Below are 19,336 nucleotides of genomic sequence, written 5' to 3'. Positions count from 1 at the left end.
TATGATACTTCAAATCGTGTAGGTATTGTAATCATGAAAAAATATACAAAACATCCTAAACGTATCTCAACACAATAAAAAAAAAAATCACATGATGATTTAAAACAGATAATCGTGAAATGCCGAACAGCATCAGCGAAACATAATTCCCGACAATCCTAACTCAGCACTCTGCTAGAAGATTGGAATTCACTATTAGAATGTTCACGAATAGTACTATGAAAATAGAGAAATAATATCATCCTGTTAAAAGATAAAATTAAGATCATTTTATTTCTAGTTAAAACATATGTAAGCCATTATATTAATACGTTCAGGTAAATAAAATTAATGACAATAGGGTTAACAAAAACTAATTAATGTAAACACGAACAGAGACATTCAAATAATTCATAACAAAATTATTCCAAGTTGTCTATTAATGCACATATAATTATGATTTGATATATGACAATTCGATAAATAATAAATCAATTTGAATTTTTGCATTATACTCTATTTGAATAAACCTGTATAATACATTAAATCGTATTAAAACTTAATAGTATAGATTTATTTCATTTGTATTCCAATAAAATATTAATTCGATGAATTTAACGGTTCCTCTCCCATGCGCGTGCACGATTCATAAACACCTACAAATACATGTATATATATATATAAGTATATATATACTTATTTATAAATACGACTGTGCACACCTTTTTTTATACAAACGATGACGATTACTATTATACGTGTAAGTATGTAAATATACTCACCGCAATTTAGATAGACGACAAAATTTATTTACAGATATACGAATATTTAGAATAATAATAGCAATAATAATAATAATAAGACGAAGATAAGAAGAAGAAGAAGAAGAAGAAGAAGAAGAAGAAGTGAGAACATGGGGAGAGGGGGGGGTAGAGTAGAGTAGATTGAAAAGTGGAGGGGGGACAATTAAATGAAGATGACAAAGAGAATATAATACGTAGAAGAATACGATTATTATAATAGACGAAGACAAAGCAACACCACATACATGGTAGATCAAGACGATCATAATTAGTGCGATCTGTGATCGTAGATATATATATATGTGTATGCGTGTGTGTATGTATATATATATCTTTTTTCGTGTGCCTGTCGTGATGGTGCGTGTGTATTATAAAAGTTTCGTGTGATGTTTCGTTTGATTGAATGATACCTTGGCATTTCATGCCCTGGTGGATGACACCATAGAGAAGACTACCGCAGTGGTCACAGAACGTGGGGCTGTTGTAGGTGTGTTGCTTGAATTGATGCTTCGTCCGCGTGTCCTGCGTTATTACACCATTACATCGTGCACACGCACGCAGACTCTCGGATTATGAACACGAATTTAGTATATTCGAATCACGAAATACGAATGTCTCATTTCATGAACTCATGAATCTCTCCATTGATAAATTATTTAATTAATCTTTCGTACAATTTGTATTGAATTTAATTTATTAATATCTTACGTATAAACAAATGTTTTCAATGATATCGATAATTTTGGATAATGTAAATTCAATAATTTTATGACAATTCAAATTTATATCATTGATTTATTCTGTATACACAGGTGCGTATTATACATTGAAATATGTTCCATTTGAAAAACTAACCTGTCAATTGTTTTTTTGAAACATATGATAGAAGGTATCTCAAAATCTACTTTACCAACTGATATAATTTATACATTTTTTTATTTTTTTGTATTTACAGACATTTCGAGTTGCTCATACTTTTGTTTTATTTAAATGGAAAAAAAATAAGTAAAATATCTGTTAACGGCCACGCATATTTTACTAATTTTGCGACAATTTTCAAATTAAATACAAAATAATACAGTAACATTGATTACAAGTGATTAACGCAGCAATCACTTATAATAGTGATTTATAGTTCTTCTCATTACTGTATATAAAAAATTTAAATATTAATTTGTAAAAAATATATGCTGATTTTTACTGTCGTACATAAACCTAGCTTTTAAAGTTTCCTAATAATCGAATAGAATTATTTTTTCTTTTTTGAGACTTTCTTCTTATTCAACTTATTGGTTAATTGAAAAATATTTGTTGGTTGAATTAATTCTAATTGTTTGTATTTATTCCAACAAAAAAGAAATCAATATTTATTTCAACAAAAATAAAAATAAAAAAAAAGGAAACCGTATATTATATTTTATTCAAAGTATTGTCCATTTGCCCTACTTTTCAGTTAACACATGGATTCCGCGATATAAAAATTCAGATTTTTTTTAACGCAATCCAGTTTTCGAGCCATTTTTTGATACATTCAAAAATATCTGAATTGCCGTTCAAAAAAACCATGCTGCAACCCAATGCTAATCCAAATGCATGCAAATGGTAATCCGAAAAAAAAAACGTCTGGGTAAATAGAATTTGTGGGATGGTAAGACATCCCATTCAAATTTCTCTACAAAATTTCTTTTATTAATTTTGCAATATATGATCTAACATTTTCATAAAGAAAAACAAAAAAAAAATATTATCCAATCATGAATTTTTTTGTTTATAAGTATATTCAGAAATAATCAATCAATTATTTTTATTTAATTCATTTAAATTTAATTTCAATGCCAATTCTTTTCAATACAATATTTTTCCTATAAATTGTGTTCCCTTGAAAAGTTGTATTCTTTTTGTTCTGATTTAATGTCAAAGACTATATATTACAGTTTATTAACCTTTTGCACTCGAGAGGTGATTCTCGGTCATCATTCGATTTGACCCGATATGTGATTACCGTCCTACGAAATATGTTTAACCTTTTCGTCACGAACACCTAATATAACAACCACCATTCACACAACGATCTCTGTATATACGAGCACCTACTATACAGTAACTGAATATACATAAATAAAAAATATACTTATTTTTATCTTTCCCACATAACAAGTACAAGAAAACAGTTGTTTCGTAACACAAAAAATGTACACACAAAAAGAATACCAAGTTAGGGTTGAAAAAACGTTATGACGTGATCATCATTGTATGAAATACATTTAACCTTTTTATTAGAAGCACCCACTATAGTGGACATTCCAATCCTGTAAAATTTAATCTTCATATAACATATCATTCAATAAGTTTCAACGCTGTTAACAAACCCACATGATTTCTGGATAGTACCAACTTTCAAACGATACACGTGTCAAAATTTCATGACATTCTGACAATTGGTTTACAGATTCCAGTAGTTTTAGTTAACCCAATTTTATAATTTGCAAAACAATGAATAAAAAATATTTCGTGTTTTGATTAAGCATTGTTTTTTGATGGATAAAAATACTTTTAAAGCCAAAATACAATCTGCATATTTTTCAAAACTGTACCTCCCCACGTTCAGTGGTATTAATCCTTCAGAACTGACTGTCGTAACGAAAAGGTTAATTAATTCATATATTTAAACAATATTCTTCTTATAGACATGTAAAAATAGATAAAATATTCCAATATTACAATATTATACATTAATTTGTATGTATAATCGTTTTCAAATTAAAGGTTAATGATTCACCGACATCTCACGAAAAGTGAAAAATATAAAATAAGATTATAAGATATATAATTTTAATAATAAATAAGATATATTTATTTTATTTTTTTTTAAATATTATTTTGCTAAACGTTTCCTGAATTATTTTATCTTAACTTGCATTTTATACAGAAAGTACTTTTTTTTTATTGATATTGTAAAAGTTTCGAGTTGTTGGTACACACGATCGAAAACGATCTCAAGTGCAAAAGATTAACAGTACTTTCATACACACACACACACACACAACTAACGGTCACTTTCAACCATATTCAAATAGCACAACTACTGACTGACCTCTATTAATATAAAGGGAGAATTAATTCAACCACCTGATATATAAGAAAGACTCGTTGTACTTCGACAATCGAGTCGTTAACCATATCTAATTGCTTTTATAAACAGTTACTCGTTTATAAAACAACAAATAAAGAAATAAAGTAAACTACGATAAACTCTTATAAATTGTGAAATTAAAGTCAATATTTTATTTTACCTGTAATTTCTCATATCCATAGAGTAATAAGTACAAACAGGCGATCCTGAATTTATGCGAGAGTTTTTTTTTCATACGAATAAATTAAAACACGCGGTATATTTTCTATAAACGATATCAATTTTTACACGATTTGAATATACCCAATCAGAAAATATGTATATTTTTATATTTGTAATTCTGTTTTTTAATTATTTATTTAATGAAAATTATATTTTATATATCTTATCTTAATATATACAAATTAAGTGTCACGTTGTTTGTGCACATTGGACTCCTAAACTCTGAACCGATTTTAATCAAATTTTACACACTGTGTGCAGTTTCATCCAACTTGAAAGATAGGATAGTTTATATCTCAATTTAAATTCGCAATATTATTTGTTTATTAACAAAGAGTCATGATTATCTCTGTTAGTGCGATAAGATTCTAACAGATGACGGTATAAGATAATTCGTTGACTTAAATTCAATTCAGTCAATCTATAAAATATGCTTCAGTAGACTGTGTTTAGAATATTGGAAAGAAGTGGAGGGGTGGGATTTTTTAATTTCCATGATTTGTTTCCCTCATCCCTCATCCATACTCTAAACACACCCCCACTTAAACGCACATTTTATAAATTGACACTGTATACACATTTTTTTTTTTCATTTTTCATGATTTGTTTCACTTACAATAGCTTCAGATTTCTTTACACCTACTCCTCCCCCCCCCTTTGCAGTAAATATATCACATTAAAGTACACTTTATAGATTGATCGAAACTTTCCGGTCATTCTGTAAAATCTTTGAACACATTGTTCCTCAATTGTTGCAAATTTATGAAAACTTGATAAATAAAAAAATTAATAATAAATCATAACAACGATAATTTACACGATAAAATACAATGAATTGTTGCCGATTGAAAAGAAAAAATTGATAATTTCAAAATTACAATAACGATGATTGCAGTGATTCTACTAAGATACTAAGATACTTAGTAACTAAGATACTAAGATACTTTTGTTTTCTGAAATATTATTTTAGAATATATATTTTATTGTTATAAATTATACGATATAAATATGTATTTCTATAACTTATATTACCTTTTACAATATTTATTTACACGATTTTCATTTGCATGCATAAAAAAAAAAAGGAAAGAAAAAAACCCCACGCTGAACGAAAATTCGCATAAATTTAGGATACGCCTGTATAATGAATTATTCTTTATCATCTATTAATTATAATAAATGCGAATGATGGAGAGATCCATGATCATTTGAATGTAGAAGAAGGGATCGATATAAGGAAAACCGATTGTTTTTGAAGCGCTAAAGCACGGATAAATTCTTACCGATAACAAAACAAACAACAACAACAAAAATGTACAGAACGTAAGAGTATAGATCAGTTAATAATATTTCGTTCAAAATAATCGACAAATTTGTGGTTACCATAGATTATTTACGGTTCGGTTAATTCGGTTAATAAATGTTTTTATTTTTTTTTTAAATGAGCCGTAAACACCTTGGTTTTCCACGAAGAAATAAAACAAAGAAGAAAAAAACATAAATTGATAATTTATATATTTTCGTATTTGTTACTTATTTGCTAAATTATTCAGCAGTAGCGCATTTGTGGTTGTTTTGTAAGCGTGGGATTTAAACGAACAGCTGAAAACGCTTAGGCCAATCGTGCGCGGTGCAAAAAAATGCTGAAGACTTTTTAGCCTGCTGTTTGCCTTCTCTCTCACACACACACTCACACGCACACGCACACAAACACATATTTACATTTTTTTCTCTTTATCCCTATTTTTCTCTTATACATACACACAACACACACACACACTCTTTCTCTCATTCTAACATTCTTTCTCTTTCTCTCTTTCTCCCCCTCCATCACTCTCCTTTATTAGCCAATGATCTCGTTATTAATTATTATATCTCCGTACGCTACCAATGTTAATGTTTTTTTTTTTTTTGCTAAATTGTGTTATTAATTTATCAACAAATTGTACAAATTCAAGTATCATTAGAAAAAAAAGAAATGTTTATTAACTTTAGAAAGAAGAGTAATTTATTATCTTGTATCTGTGTGTAATTTTTTCTCAATTAAATTGAAATGTTGGTTAATTGATGTACAGGTTACACCAAAAGTCGCTTTAACGAATAATGAAAGAGAAAACAATGACGTGATCGTTCTGACGTGTCATTCTTCATCTACAATTATGTCTACAATATTTTTTTATTTTAAATATTTGTACACATTGATATATTCATCGTATTTTATAATTTAAGAAAATCTTAATAACACTATAAATGAAGATTAGTAATAATTATTATTGTTACATGAAAAACACAATATTCAAATTCTATTAACACTTTAATGTTAAAGTTACATCAAGCTTATATCAGGGATTTGTTAGGGTCGAGAAAAGGAAAGACCGAAAAGAAGAAAACAAAGATTAAAATACGATCATCAAGGATACTTTACAGAAATGCCTAAACAGGCCTCTAAATTTCAATTGTCCTTTTCGACAATAGGATTCAAATAACCATCATCTTATAGAACATCGCAAAGAAGAAGGAACTCTTAAATAGGCACTTTCAGCTTACTTGGGGAGAGAGAACAATGAGTTCTCTGATAGGGAACTGAAAAACCCTCCAATGAAACTGAAGGTTAGTGAATCAGGCAATTTTTTACACACTATGGGGACTAAAATTTGATCCGCTGATGTATCTGGTTTTGGATTATCAGATTTGTCTCTGTGATGCTAAAAAATTTGATACATCTGAGTTGTGTCCAGGTTAGGTCAGAATTTTGTCAACGTTTCATTAGGATCGGGAAAAGAAAAGGACATGTTATGGAATGCTCAAACAAGCCCTTAAATTTCAATTGGGGTGTCGTCTTCAACATGACGATTACATTACCGTCAGCTTATAGGACAATAACCAGGAAGAAATAATGCTGAAAACTGTACTTTCAGCTTACCTAGGGATAAAGAACAATGAGTCTTCTGGTAGGGAACTGAGAAACCCTCCAATGAAAAAGAATGTTAATAAAAGAGGCAATTTTGTAGACGTTATGCGAACTACAATTTGACCTGCTGATGGATCTGGTTTTGGATTATCGAATTTGTCTCCCCTGATGCTAAAAAAAAAAAACAATTACGTCTGACTGAATTATGTCCAGGCTAGGTCAGAATTTTGTCAACGTATCATTAAAGTTACAAAAAGAAAAAGACCGAAAAGAAGAGAACTAAGATTATAACATCAAAGACACTTTACGCAAATGCCGAAACAGGTCTCGAAATTTCAATTAAGGCGTCGTCTTCAACATGACAATTAAATTACTGTCAGCTTATAGAACATTAACAAGGAAAAAGGAACGCTGAAAGTTGCACTTTCAGTTTACTTAGGAAAAAAGAGAAAATCGAAAAACCTTTTCAATGAAACTGAAGTTTATCAAATTAGACAGTTTTTGATGGATCAAGTTTTTGGATAATGAGATTTGTCTTTTTATCGCAAATAATGGGTTACATCAGAATTGAGCAAAATTTTATCTGTTAAATAAAAACCCCCAAAAAAATACGGTATTACTTGACGATATATTATAAAAAAAACCTATGCTTATCTTCCATTTTGTTTTTGTTCTTGTTCTCGTTTAAAGCGACTTTTAGTGTCAACCTACATACATACAGTACGTTTATTATTACAATTGACGTTTATTATTAACAAATTCAATGGCACGTGGGCAGAATTAGACTCATATTGAACTTTTCATTCGAGTAGTTTGATATTTTCATTATAAAATATGATAATTTTAACAAATATTTGTGTTTTTTTTTTCTTTTTCACTTCATCAATATCTACACACGTTAATAACGCGTATTACATCCTCCCGTGCAACTTTCGAACGGGAAAGTAATCAAAAATCTGTTCGACATAAAACATATTAATTCAAATTGATAAAAGTCATGGAAAGAAAAAAAAAAAAAATTGTGGATATATAGTGCAGAAAATTTTCTTTTCTTTTTATTTATATTCTTTTTTTTTTTTTCTTTTTTTTTTTCGTTGATTGCGTTCGAGTCTTGCATTATTTCTAATCGATTAAGCTCTGTAACCTTGGCTTCGGATGAGCGAAGGAGAGAGACAAGGCGAATTATTTGAATAAAAAAAGGAAAAGGAAAATATATAAATATATACAAGTATATATATATGTTACCGTCATTTTATGAAATCTGTTAATTCATGAAATAACCACCCATTGAATGAAATAACTATATTGAGGCAAATAGTTAAAGTATCAAATATGCCCATAATTATGAAAGTGGTCTAAGTCATGTATCTCTTGTTTCGGGCCCGAAGTAATGTGCACAACAGTCCCAGACTGGTTCGGGGATAAAACGTTTAATCATTTCTTGTAATAATGATTAAAATTATTTTTCTAAATTAATCGAATTGAAAGTTTTAACGGTAACATATATATATGTGTAAAAAAAAAAAAAGAAAAAAGAAAAGTTAAAAGTTAGATACGTATTGACACTCACGTCCGAGTCAGCTCCTTTGTCCGCTCCAGGACAGGTAAAGGTCACGTATTCGTGACATCGTTTGTGAACGACGAAACTACAGACTGAAACACAAGCAAAATGTGCCCAGAGGTCTTCCTCAAGATCACACCTGCCGAAGAGGTGGTCGGTGAGATCAGACTGACCCTCTTACCTTGGCACTGATATCCTTGTTTTCCGAAGCCCCTAAAACACAAATAAAGAAAAAAAAAACAATCAACTAATTAAATAATTATTTTACGAACAATACACGAAATTTTGAAATAATACAACAACAAAAAAATCAAAATCCTCTTATATATATATCACCTGTAAAAATAACTTTGACAGTGTAATGGATATTTTGCTTTATTCGATAATATTATAAATAATTGTAAGTTAAATATAGAAAAAAAGAAATAATTATAAAATCAATTTTTGTCAACATCTTTAAACTTGTAATTTATTTTGTCGTAATTATCAGTGTATATATAAAAAAGAAATTAAATATTTTTTTGTCAATTTCTTTTTTCCTTTTTTTTTTGAGATAAATATTTGGATTACATTGGGTATCATCGTGAGTGAGTGGAACACTTTTATATCGAAAATTCATATTTTCCTAGTATAAAAACAAAATATTGTAATTCTATTAATAAACCAATATCGATATTTTGTTTTCTCGGTAAATCAACTTTTGGGACATCTTATAAATAGACGTGTATATAAAAAATAAAAAAAAAATATATATAAATATGAAAATCTAAATAAAATTACAAATTTATTCCAAAAAAAAAATATATATATATATATATGATAAACGATATCTGCCTATTCAAATGAGAATTATATTTAAAATTAGATTTGCTTTTTTTAAAAAACGCCAACTGTAATAGATAAAACGTTAATCCACCACCACCAATACCACCACCTGCCCTTGTTGAATTCTCAATTTTTTTTTCCGATATAGCTAAAAGTACGTTTACAACGTCAGCCTTTGTTTATAGGCTGTATAACAAGTGACGCTTCTGTGCTAGACCGTCGATTAAATCAGCTTCAACGAACAAATCAATATTTCAAGGTTTCTATATGACCGTTATGCATGATCGTTCGGTATACATATATTTTGTCAAATGCATACATATTAACAAACAAAAAATTACAAAAAAAAAAAAACGATTTTATTCTTCTGTATATTAAAATAAATCCATTTAATACCTTATTTACGTTATTGATGCTTTAAAAATGTTTCTATGTCTATCTTAAGATCTTAAGATCAAATTAAATCAAGTTAAGTAATTAAATTATTAATTAAATTAGTCAAATGAAAATAAAGTAAAAATGAGAATCACGGATGAGACTCGTGATAAATAAAAAAAAAATGAGCAAAATGAAAATAATAAGTTAGACTCAATATACATCGATCAAGACAAATATAAACAACTCGTGCAAGTCTCGTAATTTGTTTTTAGGGTTAAACATGTCTAAGACGTGTCCAATTGTCATAATTTCGAACGTTTAGTCTAACTGTAAATTGAATTGGCGTACGACGTGAACATACTGTAAATTATGGCACAAACATACCATCAAATTGTAACGCAAGAAGTTCAATTAATCGTATCAAAATTGCGCGATTTCTTCATCAAGTTATCAAAGTCATCGAAAATAATGAAGATTATTTCGAATAATAACAAATTGTATACGATTATTTTATAAATAAATAAATAATTTTATTAAAAAAAAAAAAGAAAAAACATCGAATTTATATTGTTATAACCTAATATAATAACTAAATCCATTTGTTGAGTCAACAGGTTATAAATTAAATAAATATTTATCTAATAATAAGGACAATAAATAATATGTTCGATTTATTTATAAAAGATCTTCTTTCTGATGTTTCTAAATAAAAAATATTATAACGTATAAAACACATACATAGTTGAACAATTGAAATTCTAATGTGTAATTTGAACAAAAAATTTATTGCATTTGGTTATCTTCTTAATATATGTAAATTAAGTGTCACGTTGTTTGTGCGCAATTGACTCTTAAACTACTGAACCGATTTTAATAAAATTTTACACACTGTGTGCAGTTTCATACAACTTGAAAAATAAGATAGTTTATATCTCAATTTATTGCGAATTATTTGTTTATTAAAAAAGAATCACGATTATCTCTGTTAGTTATTTATTTTTTCTACACATTTATCCGATTTAGTACAATCGGATTTACATTTATTTCGTTCGTTACAAAATTTGCTTAATGGAAAAAAAAAGAAAAGTAGAGATCTGCGGATTGCACGTTTCACAATTTTTTTGATAAAAAAAATTTAATTTGAAATAAATGAAAAACTATCTACGAAATAGCAAATATATATGTCATAGTTCGAATAAATTTTCTACGTTAAAACAAAAAAATTGCAAAATGATTTATAGTCAATTCGATACATTTAATCAAATTTAATCAATATCGAATAATAAAAATAATAATAATAATAATAATGAAGAGGAAGAAAAGATATTTAAGATAAATCGAAAATGTAATGGGGGGTAGAAAAGAAACGAAAAAAAAAAAAATAAAAAGAAAGGAAGAATAAAAAAAGGTCGAAGAAAAGAGGAGGAAAAAGAGACAGGCTCAGAAAGATAATAACAGACGAGTGAAAAGGAAACATAAAGGGGAAAGAAGGGACAAGAGGGAAAGGAGGGTGAGAAAGAGAGAATAGAATGAAAATGAAAATGAAAAAGAAAAAAAAAACGGTGCAAATCTGTGATTAGCCTACATTACTTCGAGAAGCTTCAAGCAAAATATACATATGCGTGTGTATATAGATATACTGTATTTTTTTGCAATGGCACGTGTGACAAATTATGACTCTGTATTAGATCTTTACAGCAGATGCGAAAAAGGATCGTGTATGGTAATACATACACACATACAAGGTGTCTCAAGTTCTTCTTCTTTTTTTAACCAAACTTTTCTAATCCAAAATTTATTCTACAAGTTGAAATTATGAAAAGAAAAGAATAATGTGTCATATACTATGATTTGCTTAAAAACACTTGATTACAAAATTATGAAGAAAATTATTTGCAAGTCAACAGTAATGAATAAAAAAAATTAAAAAATTTCAATTACAAACAAAATTGTATATGAAATTCGAGTATTATTCATTGAAAAACACTCTTTGCCATTTGGATGACTCAAATTTCTTGATCAGATTGACATTGCAGTAAAAATCATACTGATATGAGTCGTTTTTCAAATACATGACTTTTAAAATATTTAAAAATTCATAGATGAAAATAATATTTTAAAATGAAAAGATGAAAATGTGTGTGTGTGTGTTCGACCTTTTATATTCTTCAAGGAAAAATCCATTCATTGAAAATCCATTAATCAAACAGACAACGTTGAATCAATATCAAGAACGTTGCGTTTGGAATGATATTTTATTATTTTTAATAACTATATAGTTAAATATTTCTACTGAAACTTTAAATGACATTTTTTTCTTAATTCAACTTGCATAGGGTTGGTTAATAAATAATATAATAATATTTTGTTAATATAAATTATATATATAAGTCATTTTGATGTATAAGTTTTGTGTCAGTTCATAAGGTAGCTTCATAATTCCACCAGTCAAAACTTTGTTAATCTTTTTCTGTAAAAAATTCCAAAATATGCATTTTACAGGCTTCTTTTTTTAAGCCCTTTGTCCTATTTGCTAATTACCAATTTCTCGGGTCACAATAAACAAGAAACTACTATCATCAATATTAGATTATTATTTTTACTGACATAATAGGTATAAAGATTGTTTAATCCTTTTAAGGGATTATAACCTAAAAGTGTGAACGTAACAAAGAATTACACGTAACTAAATTAAGAAAATATCGAAAACAACTGAACCACGAGTCTGACTTTTTTTTTAATCCGAAAGAAATAATCACGAGTAAGGCACGTGATTATTGTTTTTGAGCCCAAATTTCTTACCATTCATACCTTCTCGTTATTCATTTTCTAATTTAAATCAAAATTTGACAAAAGACAATGAATTCATTTTTCAATTGCACGTTAAAATATGCATTTTTGTTTAAAAAAAAAAAAAAACGGCAAAGTTCATTGGCAAATTCAATCAAATAAATTTCTAAAATTTGGCAGAAAGGACGTGAGACACCCTATATATGTACGTTATTATATGATAAACATTACGAATTAATAATATATATATATATATATATATATTTAATGTTTATTTGCAATTATAAAATGTAGCAACGACGAGTAGGCAAACATTAATTAAGCTCGTGTTTTATACGAAGATAAATTCTGCGCGATAATACTTGGCAAATAAGGAAAACATTTTACGAATGTTAAATCGGGTTTAATTAATTTGGTCACAGTCATGATCGATCACGAATTATGTTAGCGTTAATTATTTTTAATATTGCTTGCACCTTTTGTTCTCTATTTTTTGTTTCTTCTTTTTTACTTGTACACATTGTACTGTATTACTTTTAACGACAAAACACAAACGACAAGTTTTAACGATTTATATGTTTTTTTTTTTTCAAAATATATGCATGCAATTGTTTCTTCATTAATATATCGTTTGAATATTATTTGAAAATTTTATCTTTTCAATTGTTACATTTCGTTAAAATTAATTTAAAACAACCGTAGCAAAATTTCGCTAATGCGCCAATCTACACCTTAAATTGTTGCGACAAATCATAGAATAAAAAACTTTATTTTTAAATCAAAATACTTTGAAAATTCGAAACATTTTATTTATAAAAAGTAATCAATCGGATTTTGGTGGAAACCCTGACAAAACCCTGACGAAACCCTGACGGTTGCTGTGTGCAAACAACAAGCTTGTTGTATGCGAACAACAAGATTGCTCTTCATTGGCGCATTAGCGGAAATTTTGCTGCGGTGACGTTAATACGTAAGTAAGAAATTAATTAAACTATTTTATAAATGTAAAAAAAAAAATGATACTTTTCAAAATTCCATTAAAATTTTCGAATCGTTCATCGTCGTCAGTAGTTTCAAACTTTTTACTGTATACGTTAACATTAAATATTTATTATTTTATCTATGAATTTCATTAAAACTATTTCATACATTTCTTTTTACTTAACAATAAAAAAAATTGTAGAAATTTTGATACGGTTGTAACACAGAGATGGAAATAATCTAACAATTCGTTAAAAAGGTTCAAACATAATTGCTAAATGTCATTTTTATCAAAAGTTATAACAGTGTCAAATGATTTCGCAATAGTCATTGCATAAGCCAATTCCACGTGACGGACGCACCTAAAAATGATCATAATTACGTCGTATTTAACAGAAAATGAAATTTGTCGTTAGTGTGCAAAGCTTATGAATTGAATTACGTAAAGGTGATATATATATATATATATATATATATTTTATATAAAATCATGAATTTATCAGGGAACATACAATAACGTTTAATATATTTAATATATTTTACACGTTTATCTGTACAATAGAAAAAAACAAAAATATAATTCCTAATATCATATAAATAATAAAATAACTATAAATCTATTAATAATAAATAAATGAAAAATCAAACACGTAAAGATTTGAAGAATACTTTGCTGTAAAACAAACAATCGTCACGTTTCTCTTTGTCATACATTGCAACAGGTTAATCGATGTACGAAAAGAAAATAAATAATATAAATAGAAAATGATCACAAATAAGATTATGAGCAAGAAAAAAGGGAAAAAAATAAATATATATATATACTATATATTATAACTAACACAAATAGTTTGTTAAAAGCATTTTAATGAAATTATTTTCTCTAATGATCTTACTTGAAGTATTTATCTTGAAAATGAAAATAAGAAGTATTGTCTAATGTCTCTAACAAGTATAAACTCGACACATTCATCTATATATTTGTTCTCACATAGCCAGGAAAAGTCTTTGTTTCGACCTAATTGGGTTAGCCTGGTTTTCATCGATTTCGAAGTCCCCGTTGCCTTTCTATATAAAAACTCGGCAAAGAGGGTCGGGTAAACTCGACTTGCATAATGCAATGTGCACGTGTTCACATGTATTCACAACCTTTTACCCAGGACACGTGTATTCGTTTGGTTGTGTACGTTAATCGCCCGTACGACGTAAGAGACACACCAGTATAATAATGTGATTTTTCAAATTGAAAGTACTGTTTTTGCTGTCATAAGGTATCTTACACGACCTTTTTTCAATTCGTCCGAATGATAGTCAATCAATCGTTTTACAATAAAATCAAACAAGGTAGGCTAAGTTTGGATATTACTGCAGTTGAAAATCTATGAATATCTTTCTAAATTATATTTTTCAATATAAATGATATCGACCTTTTTATTTTTTTTATTTTTGACAAATGTATTTTAATACGAAATAAAAATATTGAGTTTTTTTTTAATAATAAAGGTTATAATTAAATAATACCCCATATGCTGTGTGTATTATTGCGGATTTGCAATTACTCCTATACATGGTAAATATTTAAAAAATAAAAAAAATGAAAAGTACAGATTGATAGTCAAAAATACAAAGTTTAAATATTTAATAATTAATCAAATTTTGTTTAAACAAAAAGTAATTATATTTCATTAGGTTATTCAATTTTAAATTTCCAACGCATTTACAGGTTAACAATCATTGTTTGATTGCCGAAAAATATTCGTACTTGTTTCTATTGTAAATTCGAAATAATTTTCTTTGTAATGCAACACTTCAAAATTCTTCTATACAGAAATTTATTTAAAAATAATTAAACTTTCAAATTGATATTAATTCGATTGCAGAAAAACGTTGTTTATTGTAAAAGAAATCAAATCTTACTTAAACGATACAAAATTGATCTAACAGGAATATTTGTTAAGCATTCTTTACATATTTTAATTCTTTTGAAACGATTGTGCATATATATAACTTATTATCTTATAGGTTATGTCTCAAATCTTACGTCATTTATAATAAAATACTCGTTTATTTGATTATACTAACTTTCCTACTATGACTCGAGGAAAATAAAGAATTTAATTATAATAATTCAATATAAATAAATGTATATTTATATATGAATAATGCATAAAGATATTTAAATAATTTATGTATTGGTAAAAAACAAACCAAACAAATTTTCAACAATTTCGAAAGATTTAACAAAATTAATAACATTCGTAAATGAAATATTTTCCAATATAGTTAGATCGATGAAATATATTTTTATAAATCGACATTAATTGTTCGATCATTCCGATACATTTTTTTCTGATTGAATATTTGAAATACTGGCATCTCGAATGTTTTTTTACTCTTTTACACAACTTTTACTGTAATTGAAATAATAAAACTAATTATTAAATAAAAAAAAACTAATTATTAAATAAAACTGAATAAAACTGATTATTTGTTTTTCTTTTTTTTTTCGTCAAGTGATTTTTGTACCAACCTCCTGTATATATATAATCGAATCATATTTCCAATGATTATATCAATATATAAAATAAAAATCAACTTTGATATTTTCGATGATTCGAGGAAAAAGCGTAGAATTAAATTTTTTATATTAATTCAATATAAATAAATGTATATTTATAAATGCATAATGCATAAATAATATATCTACTTAAACGTCCTATAAATTATTTATGAATTGATAAAAAAAAAAACAAGCCGATCAATTTCTTCGAAAATATTTCAGCAAATTACATGAATTAAAAAAAAAAATTCGCGTCTGGTTAAATATTTTACAATACTGTATTTCAAGTATTGGAAAAAAATAAAAAAACAAACATTTTTGCAATCTTGCCCAACAGTACAACGAATATATTAAAACAAAATGAAATTTTGTGGATATTACAAACCCATCATCTCGTACTATTATCTCTGTTGTATTTTTTAATAATTTTACATAAAAAGAGGTATAGAAATAAATGCATAATTAAAAGAAAACATGAACGATCGACAGAGTTTTGAAAAAAAGAAGAAAAAAAACCTTTAACGAATATTACTTCGTAGCCAAAAAGGAAATATCTCATCTGATATTTATCTTTTCTATTATTTTCGAATGAATTCTTAATCAATTACAAAGAAATAAGTGAAAAGTGCTAAATTTTTGTCATTCAATCATTTTTTCCGCGATAAGCAATAGCGCATCAACTCGGTCGGTAATAAACCACAAACACACATCACTGTATCCAAAATGTATATATATATACATACATACATTGAGTTCATCTTTAATGAATATAGGTTGTTGTTGATGGATTAAAAAGTGTATTGAAGTGAAACGGTTTATCCCTTGCAATTCAAATTTCTTATCCTACCGTAAGAATATTGTCAAGAATTATTATATTTTTTAACGTTACTTCGCCAACAATAATTTATTCTAGTAAATAAGGAAAAAAAAAGGAAGAATAGAATAGAATAGAAAAGAAAAGAAAAGGAAAAAAAAAAAGAGAAATATTTTATCCTATCGTATAGTCCGGAAATAAAAACGTCAAAATGGCATACTCCTAGTAGTAACTTGTATATTATACATGCATGTATAATGTGTATATATACATATGCACATATATATTACATTACAAGGACGTTTTCCTCGTGTGTCATACATAAAGACGTTTGAGCGCGCGCGCGTTAGCAAATGACGAATGAGCTAAGATACTATAAGCTTGTGACGCATGTCGTATTACAACACATTAAACTTCCTTCAAAAAAAAAAATCATTAGATGAATCGTGAAGATTTATATTTTATGTTTATTAAAATTCACAAATAAGAAGTTGCATCTGCCATTGTTTTTTTTTATTTTTTTCATATTTTTCATTTTTTTATTATTATTATTATTTCGATCAGACGTTTAATTTCAATCGCACGATCAAACGGAATAAGTATTTATCAACATGGTCGATTAGTTCTAGTCGAACACGAAAAGATAAATCATTATTTTATTCCTTTAATTTTTTCCTTTATTTTCTTGTTCTTTTTTTTTATACATGACGCAGGTTTCCCTTCCGTTTCACTTTTTTTCTTTTTCTCGTTAGCTATTCTGTAGAATAAATGATTTCATTTTATATTTAAAACAAAACAAAATAGATGAATGAATGAAAGATTCAATCTAACCTAGCGAATTTGAAATTGTACGAAAATTGAATGGAGACTTTTCTGTAGTTTCCAAACAACATGCCCGACGATTTATCAAGTATCAGAAACTTAATTCCAGATTAAACTAGATAGTGGCTAACTACATTTCACTATTTTAATGGTATCATTTTCCAATCCGATTAAACGATCGTCGAAAAGGGATTAAAAAATAAAGAAAAATATATATGGACTCTTAATTGAGAATAATCAAATTAATAATTCATTTAAAAACGTGAATTAAATAAAAAACAAAAATATAACGTATTTTTGTCTACTATTTTTATGACATACATTTAATTCTTATAGTTACCATATTAATGATAAAAAATGTACAAAATTTTGATTATAGGATTAGAAGAAAATGTAGAAAATAGGATCAAACAGAAGGATATGATTCAGCAGCCGGTGTCCCTGGATTCTGTCGACCCATGCTGTCGACAAAATCCCAATCCCAGTTCTACATGTCGATATTGTGATACGAGAATGCGATTGGTCGTCTCGATACCACTTTTTATATTCAAACCAAATAAACGAGAGACACACAGATGATTTTAATCAAATAAATAGTTAACAACACGATCATACAGTACGAATTATTTCTCATGAAAAAGTCATCAAATAAAAGATAATTTGACAAAAACTCGAGATACAATTCAGACTTTGTATAAAAAGATAATTCTATTTATTTAATCGAACATGACACTTTAATCCCTGATAAATAAAACAAGAAAATATAAAACATATGTTTAACTTGATAGGGAAAAAAAAAACAGAGAGAAAAAATAACCAATTGTTCAACTTACCATATAAAGTCCTTGCAATGGCTACAGAATGTCGGTTGTTTGAAAAAACGTGGCATAAAGCTATGATTCTTAACCATGTACACATTTTTCTTCTTTAATGCTCCCTTCCGGCCCCGTAATTTCTTGGCAAATGCAGTGGTGGTATCACCAGGACCGAGAGAATCCTCGCACGTGTTATTCGTATCTTGTTCCTCCGCCATGGCGATCGTCTTATCGCGAACTTGAGATGCGTTTGGACCGACGGGGGTCTTAAACAGACCCTCGCGGTTATCGTTAATTCCTCTTCCTCCTCCTCCTCCTCCTCCTCCTCTTCTCTCCTCTGACACTACTCCTTCTAAACTTCCTTATCCTTCTTTTTCTAACAGATTAGAGTAGGTTCCTGTTGTATTTTCCTGGTTAATTGTGATTCACTTCTTATTCTTATTCTTCTTCTGTTACTCTGACAACTGAGAGTTGTTCAAAAGCAATAATCGGGTCGCAGCACCAGCACCAGCAGCAACAGCAGCACCAGCAGCACCAGCAGCAGCAGCAGCAGCAGCCTTGGTATCGTTCGTACCAAGTTAAAGAGAGAGAGAGAAGAGAGAACGAGAGAGAGAGAGAAAAAGATAGATAGGTAGATAGATAAAGAGAACGTTAAGCGAGAGAACTCGCACGATGGGTGGTAGGTAGGCTACTCCGCGCGCGCGGTATAAGCCCGTGCCACGACGTAGACCTGCCTCGTATT

General features: G+C 28.0%; 1 protein-coding gene across 4 annotated transcripts in view; it reads right to left on the bottom strand.

Moving 5' to 3' along the window:
- Positions 1-19,277, bottom strand: part of Pkc53E (Protein C kinase 53E) — a 37,321-nt gene extending 18,044 nt beyond the window's left edge. Inside the window, exons 1-4 of one of the 4 annotated variants that reach the window (XM_015330447.2) lie at positions 18,613-19,274; positions 8,791-8,822; positions 8,619-8,701; positions 1,193-1,304 (exon numbers count right to left, since the gene is read on the bottom strand). In XM_015330447.2, the coding sequence (XP_015185933.1) occupies positions 1,193-1,304; positions 8,619-8,701; positions 8,791-8,822; positions 18,613-18,812 (427 nt within the window). In that variant the 5' untranslated portion in view covers positions 18,813-19,274. Of the gene's footprint in view, positions 1-1,192; positions 1,305-8,618; positions 8,702-8,790; positions 8,823-18,612 lie in introns of those variants that run through there. The other 3 variants (XM_015330446.2, XM_015330448.2, XM_089173828.1) reach the window with 3 other exon arrangements.
- Between the last annotated feature and the right edge of the window lie 59 nt (positions 19,278-19,336).

Source organism: Polistes dominula, unplaced genomic scaffold (assembly GCF_049000335.1).
Source record: "Polistes dominula isolate Pdom_NZ unplaced genomic scaffold, Pdom_raw_medaka contig_75, whole genome shotgun sequence".
Classification (NCBI taxonomy): Eukaryota; Metazoa; Arthropoda; class Insecta; order Hymenoptera; family Vespidae; genus Polistes; species Polistes dominula.
Note: the sequence above shows the minus strand (reverse complement) of the source record. Positions and strands in the feature narration are given on the sequence as shown.